This window comes from Nannobrachium achirus, assembly GCF_963921795.1.
Source record: "Nannobrachium achirus genome assembly, chromosome: 10".
NCBI classification, from domain to species: domain Eukaryota; kingdom Metazoa; phylum Chordata; class Actinopteri; order Myctophiformes; family Myctophidae; genus Nannobrachium; species Nannobrachium achirus.
In genome coordinates, this window is record NC_137819.1 from 64,084,622 (window position 1) to 64,110,127 (window position 25,506).

General features: G+C 42.1%; 2 protein-coding genes across 2 annotated transcripts in view; both read left to right on the forward strand.

Annotated features, from left to right (window-relative positions):
* The window catches only part of LOC308293224 (NACHT, LRR and PYD domains-containing protein 3-like), a 140,905-nt gene that overhangs the window by 19,652 nt on the left and 95,747 nt on the right, over nt 1-25,506 (forward strand). The window contains exons 6-8 of the mRNA XM_080735660.1: nt 655-762; nt 3,537-3,644; nt 6,569-6,669. Of these exons, the coding sequence (XP_080591786.1) occupies nt 655-762; nt 3,537-3,644; nt 6,569-6,669 (317 nt within the window). The remainder of the gene's footprint in view (nt 1-654; nt 763-3,536; nt 3,645-6,568; nt 6,670-25,506) is intronic.
* LOC308292333 (protein NLRC3-like) lies at nt 7,042-23,931 on the forward strand (the record flags this gene model as incomplete). The annotated part of the gene is made up of 8 exons (XM_080734647.1): nt 7,042-7,789; nt 7,925-8,810; nt 9,412-9,487; nt 13,168-13,299; nt 14,996-15,123; nt 15,734-15,865; nt 16,721-16,770; nt 21,553-23,931. The coding sequence occupies 8 exons, from the start codon at nt 7,042-7,044 to the stop codon at nt 22,110-22,112; spliced, it is 2,712 nt and encodes a 903-aa protein (XP_080590773.1). The 3' UTR covers nt 22,113-23,931.

Consider the following 25,506-nt stretch of genomic DNA (forward strand, 5'->3'; position numbering starts at 1 on the left):
CAGACACAGTTGATGAATGTGTCCTTAACTAGTAAATCAACAATGTTGTATATTCCCTTAAAAAGCAGGCGAAAATATTTGTTAATGCGGTGGAATACCACATACCACAGTATTGTTTGATACCGTACCGTACTGTAAAAAATCATACCGTTGCAACTTCAAAGATGGACACCACTCTACTGATCAGAGGTCAGGATGGAAAACTGTCAGAAAACAACACATGGTTTAGACTCAGTAGAGGCCAATTTGTCTTGTTTCTATTCAGATGTAGGCCTATTCACACACACACGCACACGCACACGCACACACACACACACACACACACACACACACACACACACACACACACACACACACACACACACTAGAGGATATAGCCAACCTCCAAGCTGTTGTAGATGGACTAGTGTTTGCTGCTGAATAATGATTGTTTCATATTCACTATTTTACTGAATACTTTAATGATAGTTTAATGTTCACTATTCTATTGAATAATTGAATGATAGTTTAAATTCTATCTGCAATAGTTATCTAGGTAACTAATTGTTATATCTATCTAGAATATTTATCTATGAAACCCCTTTTTATTACTGTTTCTATTGCTATTTTTTTTCCATTCTCATGATGAATGTATAAACATTTGTATGATTCCAGAAGTCACAGAGCAGAGTCTCCAACACCCAGCTGTGTGTCTATGAAGAGTGACTGGTCTAAATTTGAACCTCCTCTCTTCAGTGATGAACCTGGACCTCCACACACACAGTATGTCAATCCTCCTATACAATATATAACACTATAACATGACAAAGTGATCTGTCTGACTGTCGTCATTATGGACGCAATTTTGATGTTGACAAACTGGAGCTTGTGTTTGTAATACAGTATGCAAATCGGCTGCTGTTATTTTAGTTTGCACATATATCATGATCGTAGGTCACATTTAGTATGAAATCAAGCATTCTTGGTGACGTCACCATCAACATATGAGATACTTTAATGGTTTCCTGTGGAAATAAGCTTAGTTTTTTCTAGGATCTCCTTTTAGTAGACCTTGTACTAGTGAACTGTACCGTCATGAGACTGTACCTTTTTCTATGCAAACTTCTAATAAAGTCTTCAATCAATCAATCAATTGACACACCTATGGTACTGGCACGCACGCACGCACGCACGCACGCACGCACGCACGCACACACACACACACACACACACACACACACACACACACACACTCCGCCACATGGGGAGCAATCTTCAATTCAATCTTCAATTCAAAGAAGCTTTATTGGCATGAGAACACAAACGTTTACACAGTGGTGGAAAAAGTACCTACATTTTATAATTAAGTAAAAGTATCAATTCTGCAATGTAGAATCACTCTGTTACAAGTAAAAGTCCAGAATTAAAAATGTACTTGAGTAAAAGTACAAAAGTATTGGTATCCAAATGTACTTAAAGTACCAAAAGTAAAAGTACAAAATGTTTGAAAATAGCAGATCTACAAGCTCACAGCGCGTCGCACCGCAATGCGCTGTGAGCTTGTAGATCGGCTATTTTTAAATAGCCTTGGTATAACATAGGGCTAAAGTGGTTTATGTATTTAAACTTTAGTTATTGCTTTGTAGATTTTTATTTTAATAGTCCAAATTGTAGCCTATACACATTTTGGCCATTTGAAAATAGCTCACATTGTGAGCTTGTAGATCTGCTATTTTAAAATATATATTTATTTAATACCGGACTTCTACTTGTAACAGAGTATAAATTGCAGTAGGCAACTGCCTATAGTACTGATACTTTTATGAGAAAAGGAAAGTTTTCTTCCAATAGAGGCACAAAGTTCTATGGGGCACAGTTTTCGTCTACTCTACGTTGCTCTACGGGAATGCACGTGTGCAACACCAGAACTCGTGCCCTATTGAAATTGGGGTCGGCTAACTGTGCTTTATGTAACATCATCGAGTGTTTGTGTAACTTCAGTCAGATTGAAGGATCATCTGACTCTGATAATAAACCACAATCTACAGGCTACGCTTAACCGCCTCGCGTTGTGAGCTTGTAGAAGAGCAAAAATAGAGTTTGGTCGCGTTTTATACAACAGATGCCTACGTTAGCCTGCAGCTAGCGCTAGCTAACGTTAGCGTTAGCCTAGCCACTCTTTAGCCAGTCATTCAGAATAGTCTAATAAGTCAATTTTCCAACGGCGAGTGAACGATTGCATTCCGTGTCCTTCATGGATTTTTTTCCCCTGGCTGTCAATGTTTTTATTGTCCAAAAAGAAAACACTCTGAACGTTAAAACTAGATAGTTTACGATCATGACACTGAGTCAATGCTAAGCAGTGACAACCATGGGTGACAACAAAGGACTCGGCTCGCATCCGGCTCAGGCAGGAAACGGAACGGATCCTTTTTTTTTCCAAACTCGAGAAGAAGAAGAACAGCGCCAGAACAGTGCAATAATAAATAATAGATTAATCATTATAACAACGTAACGTGGTTCATTTGGAACATACGTGGCACTACATTAACGGGATAAATACTGTGGTTTGCAACGCTAGGTAATGGAGTCCCGATTTTACCGCATTTGACTACAAAGGGCTGACAAACTGAGGCTTGATTAAAAATAAACAATGCATTGTAGCTACATGGCTGGGAGGACCAACAGAATTGTCCCGATCTCTCACATTAATTAAAAAAAGTCTTATTTACATGCAGAGTTAAGCTCTGGCGTTTAAGTGAAATGTAGCCTGATATTTATGAAATACTTTTGTGGCTTTATCACATTTTAAAGAAAAAAAAAAGTTATTTCAGCTGTGGTCTAAAGTGGTACCATGCGGGATGACTGCCCCTGGGTGAGATTCAGACACAGTTGATGAATGTGTCCTTAACTAGTAAATCAACAATGTTGTATATTCCCTTAAAAAGCAGGCGAAAATATTTGTTAATGCGGTGGAATACCACATACCACAGTATTGTTTGATACCGTACCGTACTGTAAAAAATCATACCGTTGCAACTTCAAAGATGGACACCACTCTACTGATCAGAGGTCAGGATGGAAAACTGTCAGAAAACAACACATGGTTTAGACTCAGTAGAGGCCAATTTGTCTTGTTTCTATTCAGATGTAGGCCTATTCACACACACACACGCACACGCACGCACACACACACACACACACACACACACACACACACACACACACACACACACACACACACACACACACACACACACACACACACTAGAGGATATAGCCAACCTCCAAGCTGTTGTAGATGGACTAGTGTTTGCTGCTGAATAATGATTGTTTCATATTCACTATTTTACTGAATACTTTAATGATAGTTTAATGTTCACTATTCTATTGAATAATTGAATGATAGTTTAAATTCTATCTGCAATAGTTATCTAGGTAACTAATTGTTATATCTATCTAGAATATTTATCTATGAAACCCCTTTTTATTACTGTTTCTATTGCTATTTTTTTTCCATTCTCATGATGAATGTATAAACATTTGTATGATTCCAGAAGTCACAGAGCAGAGTCTCCAACACCCAGCTGTGTGTCTATGAAGAGTGACTGGTCTAAATTTGAACCTCCTCTCTTCAGTGATGAACCTGGACCTCCACACACACAGTATGTCAATCCTCCTGTACAATTTATAACACTATAACATGACAAAGTGATCTGTCTGACTGTCGTCATTATGGAAACAAATTTGGACATGGACTGTTTTAATGAAAAGGTCCATGAAAACATGTTGCATGTTGACAATGTACAACTGGAGCTTGTGTTTGTAATACAGTATATCACCAAATCGGCTGCTGTTATTTTAGTTTGCACATATATCATGATCGACGTCGTAGGTCACATTTAGTATGAAATCAAGCATTCTTGGTGACGTCACCATCAACACGTGCACCCTGATATAAATATCAGGGCGCGGTCTGCTGGCGCACAAGTAGGCCATACATGGCCACGAGTGCACAATGCACAAGTTGGCACCTCGACAGAGTGCAGTCTAGTTTTGGTCAAAGTTGATTCCATGCCAAAGACCCAGCGCTCGCCCAGCAGTCTGCTGTCACCCAGGTCCATGCCAGCTCCACATGGCTCCACCCAGCAGTCTGCTGTCACCCAGGTCCATGCCAGCTCCACATGGCTGCTACCCAGCAGTCTGCTGTCACCCAGGTCCATGCCAGCTCCACATGGCTGCTACCCAGCAGTCTGCTGTCACCCAGGTCCATGCCAGCTCCACATGGCTGCTACCCAGCAGTCTGTTGTCACCCAGGTCCATGCCAGCTCCACATGGCTGCTACCCAGCAGTCTGCTGTCACCCAGGTCCATGCCAGCTCCACATGGCTGCTACCCAGCAGTCTGCTGTCACCCAGGTCCATGCCAGCTCCACATGGCTCCACCCAGCAGTCTGCTGTCACCCAGGTCCATGCCAGCTCCACATGGCTCCACCCAGCAGTCTGCTGTCCCCCAGGTCCATGCCAGCTCCACATGGCTGCACCCAGCAGTCTGCTGTCACCCAGGTCCATACCAGCTCCACATGGCTCCACCCAGCAGTCTGCTGTCACCCAGGTCCATGCCAGCTCCACATGGCTGCACCCAGCAGTCTGCTGTCACCCAGGTCCATGCCAGCTCCACATGGCTCCACCCAGCAGTCTGCTGTCACCCAGGTCCATGCCAGCTCCACATGGAAACACTACAGGATCATTTTTTCAGATTATCTGACCAGATAATCTAAACGGACTCACACTAGCCGCTTGGAACAGTCGGGCGCTCCGCACGCTACAGGATTCTATCCCGATTGAGTCGGGCTCGAACACAGCAATACTAAATAATATAATGAATACAAAATGCCACGGGGGCTGTTCTGAGAGCTGTGCTTTGCAACAGGCACGGCACGGCGCACGCACACGCACATACAAACACATGACGTTATCCACTGACTCAACACACAACACCGCCTCACTCAATATGGAAGTTGTGTCCTATTTTGATGATAATATGAGTTCACTTTGACACGTTTCATGTACATCATCCAACTCTGACATCCCCTCTCCTGCGCTAAAGTGCTGCTCCGTCCTTCTCATGGTGCCTGATTTATGATTAGTCGTATAACTGTGTAGCACACCCAGAACAAGATCTCCAAGACCAAACTGTGTCTGTCCCGTGCCATGTTGTAGACTTGTAGATCAGGATGGGCGTGTACTTCTTTGACTCCCAAGTAGAGATGGGATTTATGGTTCTTTGAAGTGAGCCAGATCTCTGGGATCCGTTCCTTTCAAAGAGCCGTTCAAAAGACTGGCTCATTAGTTACTTTGTAGATTTTGATTATAATTACAAATAACTTCAACCCTATATAAATGTATTTCTGCCATACATAGGTAGGCCTATACCTGCCATTTGAAAATAGCCGATCTACAAGCTCACAATGCGTTGCATTGTGAGCTTGTAGATCAGCTATTTTCAAAAGGTTTTTCTACATTTTATTCATTGGAAAATCTGTGAAACAGGACATTCTGCATAATGAGTAGCCTACTTTCTACTATTGGTAGACTACTTTGTAGGCTACTTTAATTACATTTTGATACCAATACGTTTGTACTTTTACTCAAGTATATTAACATTACAAAAACTTCTACTTGTGGCAGAGTATTTCCACAATGATTGCAGTAGGCTATTTTCCCCACCACTGTTCATTAGAAAGGAACGGCTCCCTACTGCGAACCGGATCCCATCGTTCATTTCAAAGAGCCGTTCAAAAGACTCAATTCGTTCGCGAACGTCCCACCTCTACTTGCAAGGGATTTGTGCTGGTCGCAGTCTGTGACTGACTGCAGACAGTGGCTGGTAGCGTTATTTCTTCTGTTTGTTTGATACGCGCTGCCGTTGAGATTTAATTTAAATCCCAATCATTCATGATACAACCAATGGACGGACGGACGGTCGGACGGACGGACACTATGAAAAGTGTGTGTGTGTGTGTGTGTGTGTGTGTGTGTGTGTGTGTGTGTGTGTGTGTGTGTGTGTGTGTGTGTGTGTGTGTGTGTGTGTGTGTGTGTGTGTGTGTGTGTGTGTGTGTGTGTGTGTGTGTGTGTGTGTGTGTGTGTGTGTGTGTGTGTGTGTGTGTGTGTGTGAGATGCAGAGAGAAAAAGAGAGATCTGACACATACTATGCTCAGATTTGCGCAGCGACTGTATGTTCCTCGTCCCCCGCTGCTGTTCCAGTCTTCCAGACCAGGAAAATATCAAACATTTTTGAAAAGAGTCGGGCTGGCCCCGATCGTCCTCCGAGCCACTCGGGTGGGCTCCGAGTGGCTCTGTGAGACCTCACGCTAGACGACATTCATGCCCGATAGTCGGGCCCGTTTCAGTCTGAGGCAGCCCGATTGTCGGGAGGGTAATTAATGGCCCGATTATCGGCTAGTGTACGGTGTACGGCCGCCTTTTGGGTGAGGTCTCTTCTCAGCCTTAGGGCGGGCCTTGGAGTGATATTGATATGTATTGATAAGTCATTATTATTCATAATAAGTTGTCTATTCATCTCCACAGAGAGAGGAAGAGGAGTGGTTGTGTTGTGACAGAGCAGGCGTCCAAGAGATCCAGAACCACACCTGGACTGAAGACACCCAGTCACACCACACCTGGACAAAGTAAGACTGGATATAATTTGCACTAATTACAAATTCATATTAATAAATTGAATGCTTACATTTCAGAAATCATAAATGTTCAAATTATTGTAAGTATCAATATCTAAATGCAAATAGCTAAACAACTGTCAACTCTGGACACAAATGATATTGTGCTGTTACTTTTGTCTGTTTTTCTTAACAAATTGCACATTTTCTGGAGGGCATTTAATTAATAATGTGTGCATGTGCTGTAAAGATGCAACATTATATATTAACCTGAATGTTTATAACATTGTCTTTTCTTCTTTTCTCATTTCAGACGTCAGTCCGCAGGGTGATTTGAGGGATTATAAGGTCCGTTTGGAGAGCCTTGATGAAGTGAAAGACCACATGACGGAAGAGTCTGGAACCTCCCTCACCAGCACCTACACAGAGCTCTACATCTCACAGGGAGAGAGTGAAGGGGTTAATAGGCAACATGAGGTGATACAGCTTGAGACAGCTTCCAACATGAAGACCTTCCATGACGAACCAATCAACTGCTGTGACATCTTTAAACCCCGCCCTGGCAGAGAGAGACCCATCAGAAGAGTTCTGACCAAGGGCATCGCTGGCATTGGAAAAACATTCTCTGTGCGCAAGTTCATTCTGGACTGGGCAAGGGGTTTGGAAAATCAGGATATAGATCTCCTGATTCCCTTCTCATTCCGGGAGCTGAACTTGGTCAGGGATGAGCAGTACAGTCTTCTCTCACTGATCCATGATTTCCACCCAACATTAAAGAAGGTCACAGCAGAGCAGCTCGCTGCCTGGAAAGTTGGCTTCATCTTTGATGGTCTGGATGAAAGCAGGTCTTCATTCAAATTCCAAAATAACAACAGTGTTTCTGATGTCACAGTGACATCATCAGTGGATGCTCTGTTGACAAACCTCATCGAGGGGAATCTGCTCCCCTCAGCCCTCCTCTGGATAACCACCAGACCTGCAGCAGCCAATCAGATCCCTCCTGAATATGTTGACCTGGTGACAGAAGTACGAGGGTTCACAGACCCCCAGAAGGAGAAGTACTTTAGGAAGAGATTCAGTGATGAGGAACAGACCAGCCCAGACCCCCAGAAGGAGGAGTCTTTAAAGAAAAGTGAAGAGAAGCTGGCCGACAGAATCCTCTCACACCTGAAGACATCAAAGACCCTCTACATCATGTGTCACATCCCTCTCTTCTGTTGGATCATTGCTACCATTCTGCTGGACATGTTGACGACACACACGATAGGACAGCTGCCCAAGACCCTGACTGAGATGTGCTGCCACTTCCTGTTGGTTCAGACAAAGAGGAAGAAGCAGAAGTATGGTGAGACAGATGAGGTTAATCAACAGCACCTCACAGAGACTGACAGGGAAGTTCTTCTGAAGCTGGGAAGGCTGGCATTTGAACATCTGGAGAAAGGCAGCATCATGTTCTACCAAGAAGACCTGGAAGAGTGTGGTCTTGATGTGAAAGAAGCCTCACTGTACTCAGGAGTGTGCACAAAGATCTTCAAAAGAGAGAGTGTGCTGTTCCAGAAAACGGTCTACAGCTTTGTTCATCTTATCATCCAGGAGTTTCTGGCTGCAGTCTACCTGTTCCACTGTTTCACACAGAAGGACATGAAGGTACTAAAGACATTCCTGGAAGACAATAAATACAAGAGTGACTGCTCCCTCTCAGACTTCCTGAAAGCTGCCAAGAAAAAATCCCTCAAGAGTAAAAATGGCCACCTGGACTTACTTGTTCGATTCCTTCATGGCCTTTCACTGGAGTCCAACCAGAGTCTTTTAGGAGGACTATTGGGTCAGACAGAATTCAGTCCAGAGGAGATCCAGAAAGCCATCAAGAACCTGAAGAGGATGTACTCAGGTGATGCCTCCCCTGACAGATGTATTAACATCTTCCACTGTTTGATGGAGATGAACGACAACTCAGTACACCAGGAGATCCAACAGTATCTGTCAAAGAACGGATCAAGGCAGAAACTGACTGGGAGCCAGTGTTCAGCTCTGGCCTTCATGCTGCAGATGTCTGAGGATGTTCTGGAAGAGTTTGACCTGAAGAAATACAACACAGCAGAGCAGTTTCGAAACAGACTGATCCCAGCTGTGAGGAACTGCAGAAAGGCTCGGTTAGTAGTCAAGTGAATAGAAACATCCTAGAGTCAATCTGTCATTACAGTCAAATATAAGAATTGATTAACATTTAGGGTAGATAAAAGTTACAATAATACTGTTAAACCCCCTTCACCATGGTGAAAGCACTCTGTAGTACAAGTTCAAAGATGTCTCTTGTCAACTACAAGCTTACAGTACAATTTAGTTTATATGGAAAGCCAGTCCCTCGTGTGATGGATCAGTTGAGTGTGAATAAATTATCCTTTTAAGGTTTAATGGAACAGAATTCCAAATACTAGGCTCATAAACAGTTGCTCACCTTTGCTAAACAAAAAGATGATACTGGGATGCAGGACACTGGAACACTCTTACCTGATAGATTATGATAGTGTGATGTATAGGACACTGGAACACTGTTAGCTGATTAATCTATGGTTAGAATGGAGTTTGAAGTTACAATGGGTGAAGGAAGACTGATAACATTTACATCAAATATCTAAATATTGAATCAAGCAAATTAAAAACTGTTCAGAGTGTTCATAAAAACCTGATTAGATGATAAAATGACCAAAAGCTTTTTTGAAAGTGAAATGTCCCTTTAATCTGCATTTACAGACTTGTTGGCTGTAACCTCAGACAGACAGATGTTGAAGTTGTGGCTTCAGCTCTCAGCTCTAATCCTTCCCATTTGAGAGAATTGGACCTCAGTGAAAATGACCTGAACGACTCAGGACTAGTGGAGCTGCTCTGTGAAGGACTGAAGAGTCTGCACTGTAAACTGGAGATTCTACGGTAAGATACATTTACCTGATTTAGTTTGATCACTTCTGTAATATGTACTGTATTATGTGAATGTAATATGAATGCTGTGGTGAGAATGTAATAATAAGCTTGATATCATGGTAACCCAAGCCTATGTGCCTGAGTAGACGTTAAAATGACCCCAAACATGTTTGAAAGTGTAATATTCCTTTAAGGCAAACGTATACGCTACTTCGTCATACAACGGGATTGCACATAAAAATTACTGATCTACAAGCTCACAACGCGTCAAGGACACAAAGCTCATGTGAGCTTGTAGATTTGCTATTTTCAACGTGTGACCCCAAGGGGGTCCCAAAACTATTTTTGGGTGTCCCCAGGTTAATATGAAACACACAGTATAAGTGTATACAGGGTATCTGCACATAAAGGTACAATTTATTGACTTTAAAACCAAATTGACCAAATTGTCAAATATTCTGGAAGGAAGAGGCAAACATTCTGAAATAGCTGATCTACAAGCTCACTGCGAGGCATTGTTCCTAGTCCTTGTCAGGGTGGGGATTCCCAGTTCAAATATGATTATCAATCAATCAATCTGGTGTTTCATTCTTCATTCAGACTGGCTCACTGCAACTTGTCGGAGAGAAGCTGTGAACTTCTGGTCTCAGCTGTAAGCTCTCATCCCTCCCTAAGAGAGCTGGACCTGAGCTCCAACATGATGGTGAATGTTCCAGTCCTGGAGAACTGCAAGTGAGTAGAGTTGAGCTGTGTCCATGTTAGTGCACTGAATGTGCAGTGTTTCCCTCATGTGTCTCTGAACAGAGTATTCACTCTCACACAAAGTCAAAAATAGATGTGTACTTACTGTATTTGTGTATTTAGTAGGGCTGTCAAAGTTAACTCGATAATAACGAGTTAGCGCCCATTCCTTTTAACGTGTGATTAGCGTGCTGTGGTGTTTGAAACATGGTCCACTCCAAGCGCCGTGGTCCACTCCAAACGTGTTTGGTTAAACATAACATGAGGTAAACGTGTTGTAATTTGATTAAAAATAACATGCCACAAAAACAAACTCATAGCTTATTATCTCCAAGGAAAGTAGGCTTTCAACATCAGATCCGTCTTTGTTTTTTGTGAGTAGCTAAAGTCTTTTTTTTTTAAAGACTACATAAGAGAGGCTGAGCAGGGTGGGCTACCGTGGCTGAGTCCAAGGGCTCATCGGTGACATAGCGTTAAGGATAACTCCTTCTAACGCTATGGACCAGAGTTAGAGAATGTATAAATGTGTCCCTGCCATTATTTACACCCTGCAAAGTGTAAATAATAACTTAACTAGACTGCAGAGTGAACACTTTAGTGCCTCAAAGAAACTAGTACTGTATTTGTGGTTGAGAAATAACAAGACATTTCCAAGATAAATCTACATAGTAAAGTTGCATCAAGAAGGGAGAGTGGAGTTCTCTAGAGGTGGAGTCTGAGGAGGAGATGAGATCCAAACATGGATGGGCTGCAGGACCAAGATAATGATAGGAGAAACACTGTAGTGTCAGCTAGTGGAGACGTGTTAGACAATGAGACATTGATGCATTGTTGTTCTACTTCCTACAGAGTGAAACATGGAGGAGAAGACTGGCTTAATCCTCAACTCATCACCAGATGTGAGTATCTGTCACACCCACCAGTTCACCAGGTTTTCACCTTAGCACCACCCACCTGAACCAGTCCCTCCGCCTCCTACAACAAGACCACCCACCTGTCCTAATCCCTCCTCATTCTCATGACAGTACTGCCCATGGCTCTTTCCAGTTGTTTACTAAATGCTCTAGAACAGTGATTGTAAACCTGGGGTCTGGGGACCCCCAGGGGTCCTTGAGGGAGTTCCAAAGGGTCCACAGCAAAATTTGTTTAGTGTCAAAGTCAGTGTAACCAAGTTGAAACCTATATACAGATTGGCTATTTGAAAATAGCAGATTGTAGATCTGCTATTTTCAAATGCATAATTGGATTAATCTGGTTACACTGATTTAGCTATTCTCTGTTTTCAATTCATTTTGGGGATTCTTCCCCCTTTTCCTTACAACTCTACCTTTTAATTTGGTTTTAGTTTACATGAAAAGGTTTAAGAACAAGGTTTGATATATGGCACTCAATCAACACCTACAACTTGTAGCCTATGGGATATAGGCTTTAAAAACTGTGCTCTCATTTTGTACATTCATTGGAGCCATCTCCACCATTCTATTTCCTCAAAATTATATTTATTTTCACCTAGGAGTACTTCATGTCCTGATAGCTGATAAGTGTTGCGTGTATAGGCAATTCAAAAACACGTCAACTGGCTCTAGCCTCTATCTATGCCCAAACAGTGTAACTCGAGTGGGTCCCGTTGGGTCGGCAATGTTTACATTTTCTTATTCTTATGAAAAATGTAGCAAATCCCAAGTTTACTTGTGTTGGGCTAAGATAGTGAAGCAGTGATCATCGAAAAAAAAAAAACTACACACACGAAGGAGGAGAGGGCTGAGGGAATCAACCTGTCTTTATAAACACAATTCAACCATTGATCTCATTTGTCAGTGTCAACTGGTAAAGTGTGAAATGTTTGATAGCTGTCAGCAGCATCTGGGCACAGAGCATAGAGCAACCTGGCGTTTCTCTGCCCACAAAGGTTGTACTAATATAATGAAATGATGATGAGGGGAGGTGCGTGGGTGGGTTCGATTATATTACGTTAGTTAATCGCTCTTTTTGGATTGGCACTTTTTACCCCCAAGGTTTCGTCCTCCAGGAAGAAACCCAAATACAAAGGGAATACATAATTGCTCATAGCAACCACACCAAGGGGTCTAATGAAACCTCCTAGTCACATGAAAACCAGAAAAAGTAGAAAACTATGGCACCGCCTCAGCGCCTCTTTAACATTTCATAAGCTATTGCAGGGATCTTCAACATTTTCAGGCCAAGGAACCCTTAGTTGAGAGAGAGACGAAGCAGGGACCCCCACAACCTTGCCATAGATTCCATATAGCTTCCATAAGTGTATTTTGGATTTGTGTAAATTTGAGTTTTCAGATATTTAATCACTTGAACTGTCAATACTTAATAAACTTGACATTGGACCTGCTGTGTGTGTGTGTGTGTGTGTGTGTGTGTGTGTGTGTGTGTGTGTGTGTGTGTGTGTGTGTGTGTGTGTGTGTGTGTGTGTGTGTGTGTGTGTGTGTGTGTGTGTGTGTGTGTGTGTGTGTGTGTGTGTGTGTGTGTGTGTGTGTGTGTGTGTGTGTGTTCTCATCAGATTTCCAGCGTTTAACAGGGAGGAACATGAAGGTCCTGGAGACATTCCTGGGAGATAGGCCTACTATAAATTCCCTCTCTGACTTCCCAAAAGCTGCTATGAATAAATCCATGGAGAGTAAAAATGTCCACTTGGACCTCTTTGTCCGCGTCCTTCATGGCCTCTCTGGGGAGTCAACCCGGAATCTGTTGAGAAGCCTATTGGAACAGACAAAGAGCAGTCCATGGGAGATCCAGAAAGCCACCAACAACCTGAGGGAGTTGATAAAAGATGCCTCTCCTGATAGATGTGTCAACATCTTCCACATCCTCCAGTGTTTAACGGAGATAAACGACCACTCATTACATCAGGAGATCCAACAGTACCTGAAGTCAGAGTACAGAACAAAGAAACTGTCTGAGATCCAGTGTTCAGCTCTGGCCGTCATGATGCAGACATCAGAGGAGGTTCTGGATGAGTTGGACCTGGACAAATACAACACATCAAAGGGGGGACGAAGGAGACTGATCCCAGCTGTGAGGAACTGCAGGAAGGCTCGGTTAGTAGTCATGTAGTCTCGCGTGGCCAGATGCGCGTGGTCAGCTGAAAAGTTACTCACTTTCTTTTAGTCTGGTTTTATTTGACTAAATACCATAAAACTATAGTTGACTAAATCTACAGTTGATTTAGTCGACTAAATTGCTTTTTGGGGGGCCGTGATAGTGTTGAAATTTTTTACTCAGCTGTGTGCTGAAAATAACAGATCTACAAGCTCACAACATGTCGAAGCACCACAAGTTGAGAGCATGTAGATCTGCTACTTTCTGAGAGAGTGACATCTGCACACAACTAAACCATAAATGACTTGTCTTTTAGTTCTATTGGATCTCTTAGCCCCTCCCTAACATTTTTGTTGAGGATATAGTAAGTATATTTAGTCATAGTCAGGGGCATCAATTGGGTATGGCAAGGGTATGCAGCTGCCATACCCTGGTTCCAGGGGGGACAATAAGTTACTTTTAAATATAAATCCATGAATGTCTCTTTGTCTATCTGCGCAGTAAAATAACTACAAATGCAACATTTAACAAAATGGTCACTTTAACAAGGTATTATAATTATATTCTCCACACTCTATTCTTATCAGCTTGACAGAATGGTATATTCCCAGGTTCCGCAGGTCAGCCTCACAGGAGCAATAGATTATTTAATTGTGGCACGTTTACTAACATGCTAAGTTTAGCTGCACTTGAACAACCATTCCAGGCTGCCATATCCAGCCCAAGAATCCGTAGAAACCTGTGTAAAAAACTGACAAAACTCGTTTTTTCTTTCTTTTTTCCTGCGAGGCGTTGTAAGCATGTAGATCTGCTATTTTCACAATAGAACCGTGTTATACAGAATGTAATGCCTCTTTTCCATGACGACTCCCATCTTTGCCATACCCTAGCTTTTGCTGAACTGATGCCACTGATAGTTTTAGTCATCATATCTTAGTTTTTATTTAGTTTTGTCAGTGAGAAAAGGTAGTTGTCAGTTTTATTTTTATTTGTTTATTTGTGGTGTTAAAAAAGAAAAAAAAAACTATTTGCACCTCATTGGATATTTGCTATCTCTGTACCTGTGATGCTCTGTGTGGGAGCGTCACTGGTATTTCCTGGTTCTGTCTCTTGTCTCTTCACATAACCTCCATATTGTAGCTTATGAAATGTTATAATATTGGGGGAAATGCAAACTAACGTTGTGTCGGTGCTCCGCCTCGAAGCCAGATCAAAGCCTGCAGCTGTGGCCCAGCTTGAGGAGACAGGGATGAGAAATAGAGAGACTGAATGCTGGTCTCTAGCAGCTTGTTTGTAAAGCTTTTACACAGTTTAGACAGTAAATATGCAATGTAGTTCAGTCTTCATTTCACACCTTTAACTGATGTGTGAAATTGTTACCTTCCTCCATACAGTCATTCTGTGCTGTCAAGTAGTGTCGTCTATTCCACACTCTGCTCCACTAAATACTGTTTGTGTCTGGATAACTAGATAGTAGATATTTTATTTAACTCCCCTGACAGTGAACTATGTATAATTTGTTTTGATAATCTCTTATTTAATCTGCATTTACAGACTTGTTGGCTGTAACCTCAGACAGACAGAGGTTGAAGTTGTGGCTTCAGCTCTCAGCTCTAATCCTTCCCATTTGAGAGAATTGGACCTCAGTGAAAACAACCTGAACGACTCAGGACTAGTGGAGCTGCTCTGTGAAGGACTGAAGAGTCTGCACTGTAGGCTGGAGATTCTACGGTAAGATACATTTACCCAGTTTGTTTTGCTGTTTTATTATGTACTTTATTATATGAATATAATTTGAATGCTATGGTGAGACTGTATTAATAATCTTGATATCATGGTAACCCAAGCCTATGTGACTAGTAGATTGTTAAAATAACCCCAAACATGTCTGAAAGTGTAATATCCCTTTAAGGCAAATGTGTAGGCTACTTCTTCATACAACGGGATTACACACTGATCATAACACGCTGAAAATAGCTGATCTACAAGATCACAGCGCATCGAGGACGCAATGCTTGTGAGCTTGTAGATCTGCTATTTTCGACGTGTGACCCTAAGGGGGTCCCTAAATTATTTTTGGGATCTCCAGATGATTAGCTTAATGTGCAACATACAATATGTGAATACAGGGTATCTGCACATTTATAAAGGTAGAATTGAATGACCTAAGACCTTTTTCAAACCAAATTGTCAAATATTACGGAAGGAATAGGCAAATGTTGTGAAAATAGCCGATCTACAAGCTCACAGTGAGGCATTGTTCCAGTGCTTGTCAGGGTGGGGGTCCCCGGTTTAAATATGATTATCAATCAATCAATCTGCTGTTTCATTCTTCATTCAGACTGGCTGACTGCTGGTTGTCAGAGAGATGCTGTGAACTTCTGGTCTCAGCTGTAAGCTCTCATCCCTCCCTAAGAGAGCTGGACCTGAGCTCCAACATGATGGTGAATGTTCCAGTCCTGGAGAACTGCAAGTGAGTAGACTTGAGCTGTGTCCATGTTAGTGCACTGAATGTGCAGTGTTTCCCTCATGTGTCTCTGAACAGAGTATTCACTCTGACACAAAGTCACACATAGATGTGTACTTACTGTATTTGTGTATTTAGTAGGGCTGTCAAAGTTAACGCGATAATAAAGAGTTGATGCACATTCCTTTTAATGGCACAATTTGTTTTGATGTGCAATTAATGCACTGTGGTGTTTGAACCGTGGTCCATTCCAAACTCTGAGGTAAACGTATTGTTGTAGTTTGATTAAACATAACATGTAGTTTGATTAAACATAACATGTAGTTTGATTAAACATAACATGTTGTTTGATTAAACATAACATGTAGTTTGATTAAACATAACATGACACTGAAAAAAGGCTCATATAGCTTATTATCTCCCAAGTAAAGACACCTTCACAATAAAAGCCAGATCATTAGTAATCATTACTGCAATGTCAGTAAATCAATATGCCCATCTGTTATTTGTTGGGCTTGAGTTTATCATTTCAGCTTTTCTCTCCCATTCACACCTTTTGTTACTTGAAGATTCTGGACTGTAGTTGTCATTGTTCCAATAATAATTAACTTTAATTTGCATAAAGCAAGCATTTGTCTACTGCCATGTTGATCATAATCATGTGATTAATTGTATTTAACAAAAATGAAGAACAGTAAAAGTGCTGTAAAAAAAAAAGTAGTACAGCCCAGTAGGAACAAAAAAGCCCTTGCGGTCTTGTTTCCGTTGGAGGTCTTGGTATTCAGATTAAATATTTTAATTGATTGACAGCCCTAGTATTTGATTAATCAGATTGAACATAATATGTTTTTCCTCACTTAGAGTGAAACATGGAGGAGAAGTTTGGCTTAATCCTCAACTCATTACCAGATGTGAGTATCTGTCTGTCTGTGTCAATATCACACATTAACATACATTTTATACACTGTTGTATGCTTGGTTGGCTCCTCCCCAGATGCTGTTCTGAAAACTCTTCAGGAGAGCTTCCAGGGAATTCAGGTTTCTCTGCTCTTGGCCTGGTCCTTAACACCAGCAAGACTGAGGCCCTGTCCAGACGACAACGGATTTTTAATCCCCGGGGAAACCTCTACGCCTCCACACGGGCCCGTGTAAAAAAATATGTGTGTCCACACGGTATTATCAAAACGCTATAAATCCCTGTCTGTGCGTCACCGAAGCGGGTGGCCGCGTCCCCCTGCTCTCACATGCAATCATTGCAGCAGCTATCTATCTATAGCCCACTATAGGCTATGCATCGTCCAAGTTTCACAATCTTCACACTTTAACATGCACAATTGCTATTTAAACATTAATTTAATATAAATTCGCGAACTATTTCTAGAGCAGGAGAGGAGAGGGGAGAGGAATCGTCGGGAGTGTGGTGCGCGCTCTCTCTCTCTCTCAGCATTAAACGAATGTAACTCTATCAATCAGAACATCGTGGTCAAGCTAGCATCACTTTGTATTGAGAGAGAGAGTGTGGTGCGCTAACTCTATCAATCAGAGAGAGAGAGAGGGGGAGAGAGAGCATAGAGAGAGAGAGCATAGAGAGAGAGAGAGAGAGAGAGAGAGAGAGAGAGAGAGAGAGAGCGAGCGTATGTCTCCATTATGCTTGAAATCATTTGATATTGGCATCTGATATCCAAACTTTGACAAAGAGAAGAGGCAGGCGCGTTGCGTCAGATATGCTCCGTTAAACAAGACGAGGGCTGCATCTCGTTATTGATAATGAGCACCTTATCGATCCGGCTTATTGAGCCGGTGGAAAGCTGTGAGACAACAAATTCAGAACATAACTGGTATCTTTTGCAACTGTGAGTACCACCATCTATGAAGATGACATTTGACAAGAGTAACAAATATCATTAAAACAATCATTCATTAGGGCTCCATCCCTAAACAAGACAGCTGAGCTCTCTAATGTTAACCGTGAATGCGCTCATAAATATGGATATTCTACGGAGAGACCACCACAGGATTCTCTCATAGCAAGGAGGAGGAGGCGAGGAGCACAAGTTGACGTAAGCATGCAAGCAAAGAACTTCTCCGTTTACGGTGTCCACAAGGCAAAAGAAATACGCCCGGGTAACAAAAATGCACTGCAGCCGGAGTTTTGGAAACTATTCGGCTAGTCCTCCGTTTGCATGCGTTTGCATGTGGACACCCATGTGCGTTCGTGGCTTTACCCCCCCGGGGATTAAAAATACGTTGTCGTCTGGATAGGGCCTAAGTTTAAACACACCACCAAATAACAGGCTAATAAAACATGTTTTCTATTAAAGAATGCTCACATTTGACCGAGATGACATGTTGATGCTGGAATCCAGGATGGCAGAGATTCCATTAAATGGACCAGAGGGCTTGTAGATTGTCTATATTTCCAAAACAACCGATCTACAAGCTCACCATGCGTTGTGAGGTTTTAGATCATCTATATTTGAAAATTAGACAAAAATCACAGATCTACAAGCTCAAAATGTGTAACATCCTGACGGGTTCTGAATTTGTAAAGTGTGTTTGAAAAATACTCGATCTACAAGCTCAAAACGTGATGTATTTTGATGGACCTTGATGGTATCATAATGGCTTGGCTGCATGCTGAAAATAGCAGATCTACAAGCTCACAATGTGCCGCAGCATGACGCGTTGTGAGCTTGTAGATCTGCTATTTTCAGCAACATTTATTTTATTTCTATTGCATCTCTTCTGCGTTGTGTGTGTGCGCGTGTGCGTGTGTTTGTGTGTGTGTGTGTGTGTGTGTGTGTGTGTGTGTGTGTGTGTGTGTGTGTGTGTGTGTGTGTGTGTGTGTGTGTGTGTGTGTGTGTGTGTGTGTGTGTGTGTGTGTGTGTGTGTGTGTGTGTGTGTGTGTGTGTGTGTGTGTGAAAAAATAGCAGATCAACAAGCTTGAACATTTCTGCAGGTCTTTGAATATTTTTGACCCGATTCCATTCTAAACCGTTCTTCTAAATCAGTGGATTTGGCCGCGGACCCCCATCTCAAAATGTGTTTTTTCCGGAGACCCCCGGAAGCAAAGTTGGCTTTGGAAAATACACCATTCAAAAGTTTGCACAAATGTTTTTCAAAGAATAGAAGATCTACTAGTCCACGCCACATTGTATGTACTTTAACCTTATCGCTCTCTATTGTCTATTCAAAAATACAGATATACAAGCCTATAGGGCATCATTTGGTCATTTGGTGCCAGAGTAGTTGGCGGGAATCCCCCCTGCGTCCGCGGACCCCCAGGGGTCACGGACTGTGCACCAGGGGGTCCCCAGTAAACTAGTTTCTGCCACATTTGATACTTTGAGCATTGTTCTCTATTGGCTATTATAAAAATAGCAGATCTACAAGCTCACAGCACGACATTTGGTCACTGGGTGCCTGACTAGTGGGCCGTGACTTCCACCCACCCGGAGACCCCACAGGGGTCCTTGGGGGCTTACCAGGGGGTCCCCAGTAAACTAGTTCACGCCACATTTTACGCACTAACCATATTGTTCTCTATTGGCTATACAGAAATACAGATCTACAAGCTCATAGGGCTCCATTGGGTGTCAGAGTAGTTGGCAGGAATCCCCCCTGCATCCGCGGACCCCTAGGGGTCACAGACTGTCCTCTAGGGGTCCCCAGTAAACTAGTTTGTGCCACATTTTATACTTATAGCATGTATTTGCTATTCTAAAAATAGCAGATATACAAACTCATAGCGCGTCATTTGGTCACTGGGTGCCAGACTAGTGGGCGGCAACTGCCACCCGTCCTGGGACCCCACAGGGGTCCTTGGAGGCTTATCAGGGGGTCCCCAGTAAAATAGTTCACACCACAATTTATGCACTTTAAATATATTGCTTGACTATTCAAAAATACAGATCTAAAAGCACATAGAGCATCATTTGGTCATTTGGTGCCAGAGTAGTTGGCGGGGATCACCCCTGCGTCCGTGGACCCCCAGGGGTCATGGACTGTGCACCAGGGGGTCCCCAGTAAACTTGTTTGTGCCACAGTTTATACTTGAAGCATTGTTCTCTATTGGCTATTCAAAAAATAGCAGATCTACAAGCTCATAGCGCGTAATTTGGTCACTGGGTGCCAGACTAGTGGGCGGCGACCTCCACCTGTCCGGGGACCCCACAGGGGTCCTTGGGGGCTTACCAGGGGGTACCCAGTAAACTACTTCACACCACATTTTATGTACTTTAACCATACTGATCTCTTTTGGCTATATGCTAAAATACAGATCTACAAGCTCATAGCGCGTAATTTAGTCGTTTGGTCTCAAAGTAGTTGGCGGGAATCCCCCACGCATCCGCGGACCCCCAGGGGTCACGGACTGTGCACCAGGGGGTCCCCAGTAAACTAGTTTGTGCCACATTTTATACTTTAAGCATTGTTCTCTTTTGGCTATTCTAAAAATAGCAGATCTACAAGCTCAAAGGGCGTCATTTGGTCACTGGGTGCCAGAGTAGTGGGCGGCGACATCCACCTGTCCGGGGACCCCACAGGGGTCCTTGGAGGCTTACCAGGGGGTCCCCAGTAAACTAGTTCATGCCACATTATGCACTTTAACCTTATTGCTTTCTATTGGCTATTCAAAAATAGCAGATCTACAAGTTCATAGGGCAGGGTTCCCCAATTAGTTTTCCCCAAGGGCCAAATTATGTCTAGGGTACCAAGCCGAGGGCCACAACATAGCAGGGGGCGACAGTGGCGTTCCAACTACTCCAGCGACAGTTCAGATATCGTCGTCGTCGGGTGAAAATCTTGTATGCTAAACCGATCGTTTTGCATTTATCATTTAAAAAATGATTTAAACTAGCGGTGCGAGGCGTTGTGTGCTTGTAGATCGGCTGTTTTCACTACTTTTGTGCAACGGCCTTGTTTGATGAAGCAGGGCTTTACTTTGCGAAAGAACATACAAATTTGGAGATATAAGGTTTCCAGTTTCCACCCGACAACGACGATATACTAGTGTTGTTGCTGCTGCTCACCATTATTACTGGGGTTGGTGGGGGCCAGACAGTAGCCCCCCGCGGGCCAGGCCGCCTATTGGGGAACCCTGTCATAGAGCGTCATTTGGTCACTGGGTGCCAGACTAGGGTGCGAGGACCCCCATCCGTCCGCTTCACCCACAGGGGTCAAAATAGCAAACATGCAAGCTCACAGCAATATTTTCATCCCATTCTATAAATGTCTTCCAAATCAGTGCATCTCAAACTGTTTCATGTCAAGGACCCCCAAAATGACACGCGTTTGGCCGCGGACCCCCATCTCAAAATATCTTGTTCCAGTCACAAATGTTCGCTTTCAAAAATATGTATTCAAATAAGAAATAGCAGACCTACAAGCTTGCAGCGCGGCACTCGGTGCCGCGCTGTGAGCTTGTAGATCTGTTATTTTTCATTAGGCCTAGTTAAACCATAAAATAATGGTTAAAGTGCTTCCAGGTCTTATTTCATGTGTGTGTGTGTGTGTGTGTGTGTGTGTGTGTGTGTGTGTGTGTGTGTGTGTGTGTGTGTGTGTGTGTGTGTGTGTGTGTGTGTGTGTGTGTGTGTGTGTGTGTGTGTGTGTGTGTGTGTGTGTGTGTGTGTGTGTGTGTGTGTATCAGTCAGTGAATGATGTATTTAATGTTTACTGTGTTGTTTTCTCATCAGATTTCCATCGTCTCACTCTGGACACAAACACAGCACACAGACAACTCTCTCTGTCTGAGAACAACAGGAAGGTGACACGGCGGGGACAGGATCAATCATATCCTGAACATCCTGACAGGTTTGATGTATGGGAACAGGTTCTGTGTACAGAGGGTCTGACTGGACGCTGTTACTGGGAGGTAGAGTGCAGTGGAGGGGTTGAGATAGCAGTGACTTATAGAGGAATCAGCAGGAAAGGAATTGGTGATGACTGTAGGCTTGGACGCAGTAACATGTCCTGGAGTCTGGTCTGTGATGGTCTTGGTACCAGTTACAGTGTCATACACAATAGTAAGCCGACTGTCCTCCCTGTCAGGGCCTCTAGGGGCTCCAACAGAGTAGCAGTGTTTGTGGACTGTCCTGCTGGGACTCTGTCCTTCTACACAGTGTCCTCTGACTCACTGGCACACCTCTATACCTTTCACATTACATTCACTGAACCTCTCTATGCTGGGTTCATGTTATGGCCTGACTCCTCCTCCTCCTCCTCCTCCTCAGTGTGTCTGTGTGAGCAGAGATAGAGTCTCTATGTGAGGGTGACATCAGGTCGCCATGGTTACTCAACATGTTTGAGTGAGTGCAGGTTGTCATGGTGACTCATGGACTCCATATTTGAGCATGAGTGACTCACGGTGACATCATCATGATGATGTAATCAGCATCACAGTGACATCACACATTCCAGCTCCTGTAGATTCAGTGTTTCTCTGACGTTGTCATGACAACACCCCCATGTGTTTGACCTTTGACCCCGGACCCCCATAAGTTAACATTTGTGTCATTGAAAATGTTACAAATTATATAAATGAAACACAAACATTCTCCATAAAATAGCAGATCTACAAGCTCACAGCGCGGCACTTGTAGATCTGCTATTTTTGAAAAATCGTGAACATTTGTGCAGGTCTTTGAATATTTTTCACTGATTCTATTCTAAACCGTTCTTTAAATCAGTGGTCCTCAAACTTTTTCATGTCAAGGACCCCCAAAATTACATGTAATTGGTCACGGACCCCCCATATCAAAATGTGTTGTTCCAGGGACCCCCGGAAGCAAAGTTTGCTTTGGAAAATATACATTCAAAGGTTTGCACAAATGTTCATGGTTTAAAAAGAAAAAAAATAGCAGATCTACAAGCTCATAGCGCATAATTTGGTCGTTTGGTACCAGAGTGGTGTTCGGTGACCTCCATGTGTCTGGGGACCCCACAAGGGTCATGGACTGTGTACCAGGGGGTCCCCAGGAAAAACAACATTTTAACCACTTTAAGATTATCGTTGGGGGATGGGTCCTGGTGCCTGGCTATTCAAAAATACAGATCTACAAGCTCACAGCGCGTCATTTGGTCGTTTCGTGCCAGACTATTGTTCGGTGACCTCCATGCGTCTGGGGACCCCACAAGGGTCATGGACTGTGTACCAGGGGGTCCCCAGGAAAAGTAGTTAACATAGCATCACAATCATTTGAACCGCTTTATCCATTTGTATGTTGGCTGTTCAAAAACAACAGATCTACAAGCTCACAACGCGTCGCAAAAAAAAGTGAATTGTCCAAATGGGGGTCCCTGGTACAAATATGTTCAAATGGGGGTCCCTGGTCAAATCCATGTTAATGTCAAACTCTATGGTATAAAATGAGTCATCACCACAGGGAGCTTTAGATCTTAGATTAGATCAGATAGAAGTGCACAAACCTCCACTCCACACATTTATAAATATGTATCATAAATACTGTCCATCAATGATGATGATGTAAATATCAGTGTCATACTTGTGTCTCTTATGTAGATACAAACTCATGTTATGTATATTTTATTTTTTATATTTTTACACAACAGACAGAGGTAAACTGTATATTTGATCATGTAATTGTCACAGTATCAATATTGTTTCTTGTATATAAACCTTTATACTGAACCACTTGAACCCCATATACTTTATTGACTGGGGTTCCCCAGGGTTCTGTAATTGGTCCCCTGCTTTTCCCCCACCTCTACACCAGATCTCTTGGGTGAAAATAGCAGATCTACAAGCTATCTACTAGCTAAGATCTACAAACAAAAGTAACACATAGTGAGCAGTGTTAATTTCGATATCATATTTTGGTCTGTTGTTTTCTTTTTTTTCCCTTGTTTTAGTTGACTAAATGTCATAACATTTTAGTTGACTAAATCTACAGTTTATTTAGTCGACTAAAATGTATTTTTGGAGGGCTGTGATGGTGTAATGCCTGTCTTATACTTAGCTCCGTGCCAGAAAATAGGCGATCTACAAGCTCACATTGTGTCTGTGAACGCGTTGTAGATCGGCTTTAGTTCTACTGGATCTCTTCTCCACTAGTCCCTCCTTGACATTTTAGTCTAGTTTTTTTGTTGTTGATGAAATTGTCAATTTGTGTCATATTTTAGTAATTATGAACTTATTCTTTTCTAGTTTTAGTTTACTAAATGTCATAACATTTTAGTTGACTAAATCTAAAGTTTATTTAGTTATAAAAATCGATATACAAGCTCACAGTGTGACGCGTTGTGAACTTGTAGATCAGCTATTTTCAGAGAGAGCTACACCCCAGCTCAACCAAACATAAAATGACTTGTCTTTTAGTTCTACTGGATCTCTTCTCCACCAGTCCCTCCCTGACATTTTAGTCTAGTTTTTATTTGTTGATGAAATTGTAAATATGTGTTGTCAGAATGTTGTCAATCACTCTGGATTCAAACATCTACTGAATGTGTTGTTAATGAACTCAAATCAATCATTGTTTATTCATTGATTCATTATCAGATCATTATTTCCTCACTCATTCCATTATTGTGCTTTCATTGAATATTAATGTGATGCTGTTCTCATTTTTCACATGTTATTGTATGATCATGTGTAGAAGTAATAATTGTTTAATAAATTGATTGTTGACAGTCTGTCGTTGTTCCTGTGTATTAATATTCATAGTGTTGTCATGACAACATGGCCACAGCTCATTGGTCATGTATAATAACTAGGTTGGATCCGTTGGAAAAATGCCTTTTTGTTTGTTTGTTTGTTTGTTTTGAAAACTTTATACTAGTTACAGTTACCTTGTAGATTTTGATTATTATTACAAAACCTCTTCACTTTCAACACTTTATATACATTGAATAATTGAAAATAGCAGACCTACAAGCTCACACCACTTGTAGATCTGCTATATTTTTTGAAAACTTGTGAAATGAGACGTTCACTTGTAATTGAGTGAAAACTGCTGTTTGGACGCCCTCTAGTGTCCGTTAGCAGAAGTACTTTATATGATGTCTGATCATGGATGTCATGTTGTTGTTTTTAGATGTTTAAATAGTTTTATTTTGACACTAGATTTAAATGAATGGATGCACTGGCTGTCTGTGGCTCTGTTTTGGTCTCATATGTATTGTATTGTGTTTACTAATCATTTTAAGTAACTAAGTACATTTACTTAAGTACTGTGCTTAAGGATAATTATTAGGTATTTGTTCTTTACTTGAGTATTTCCAATTTCCAACAGGCCTACTTTTACTTCTACTCCACAACATCTCAGACCCAAATATTGTACTTTTACTCCACTACATTTATATGTAAACTTTAGTTACTTTGTAGATTTGGATTATTATTACAAAGCATCCATCCATTGATAAGCACTTAATATTTAGTGTTGATATATTTGTGGAGATACAGGCCTTAAACAAGGAGCTCCAAACACTTTGTTGGGCTCAAAACAAAATGAGATCCAGGCTTTTTGCAATCAGAGCTCCGAACAAATCTCTCCTGAAACTCACAACCAGTGGTGGAAAAAGTAGAAAACTCACATTATTTACTTTAAGTAAAAATATCAATACCACAATGTAGACATAGAAACAGACTGTCAGTGATGCCAACATACATTAAGGAGCTCTTAATACATTGA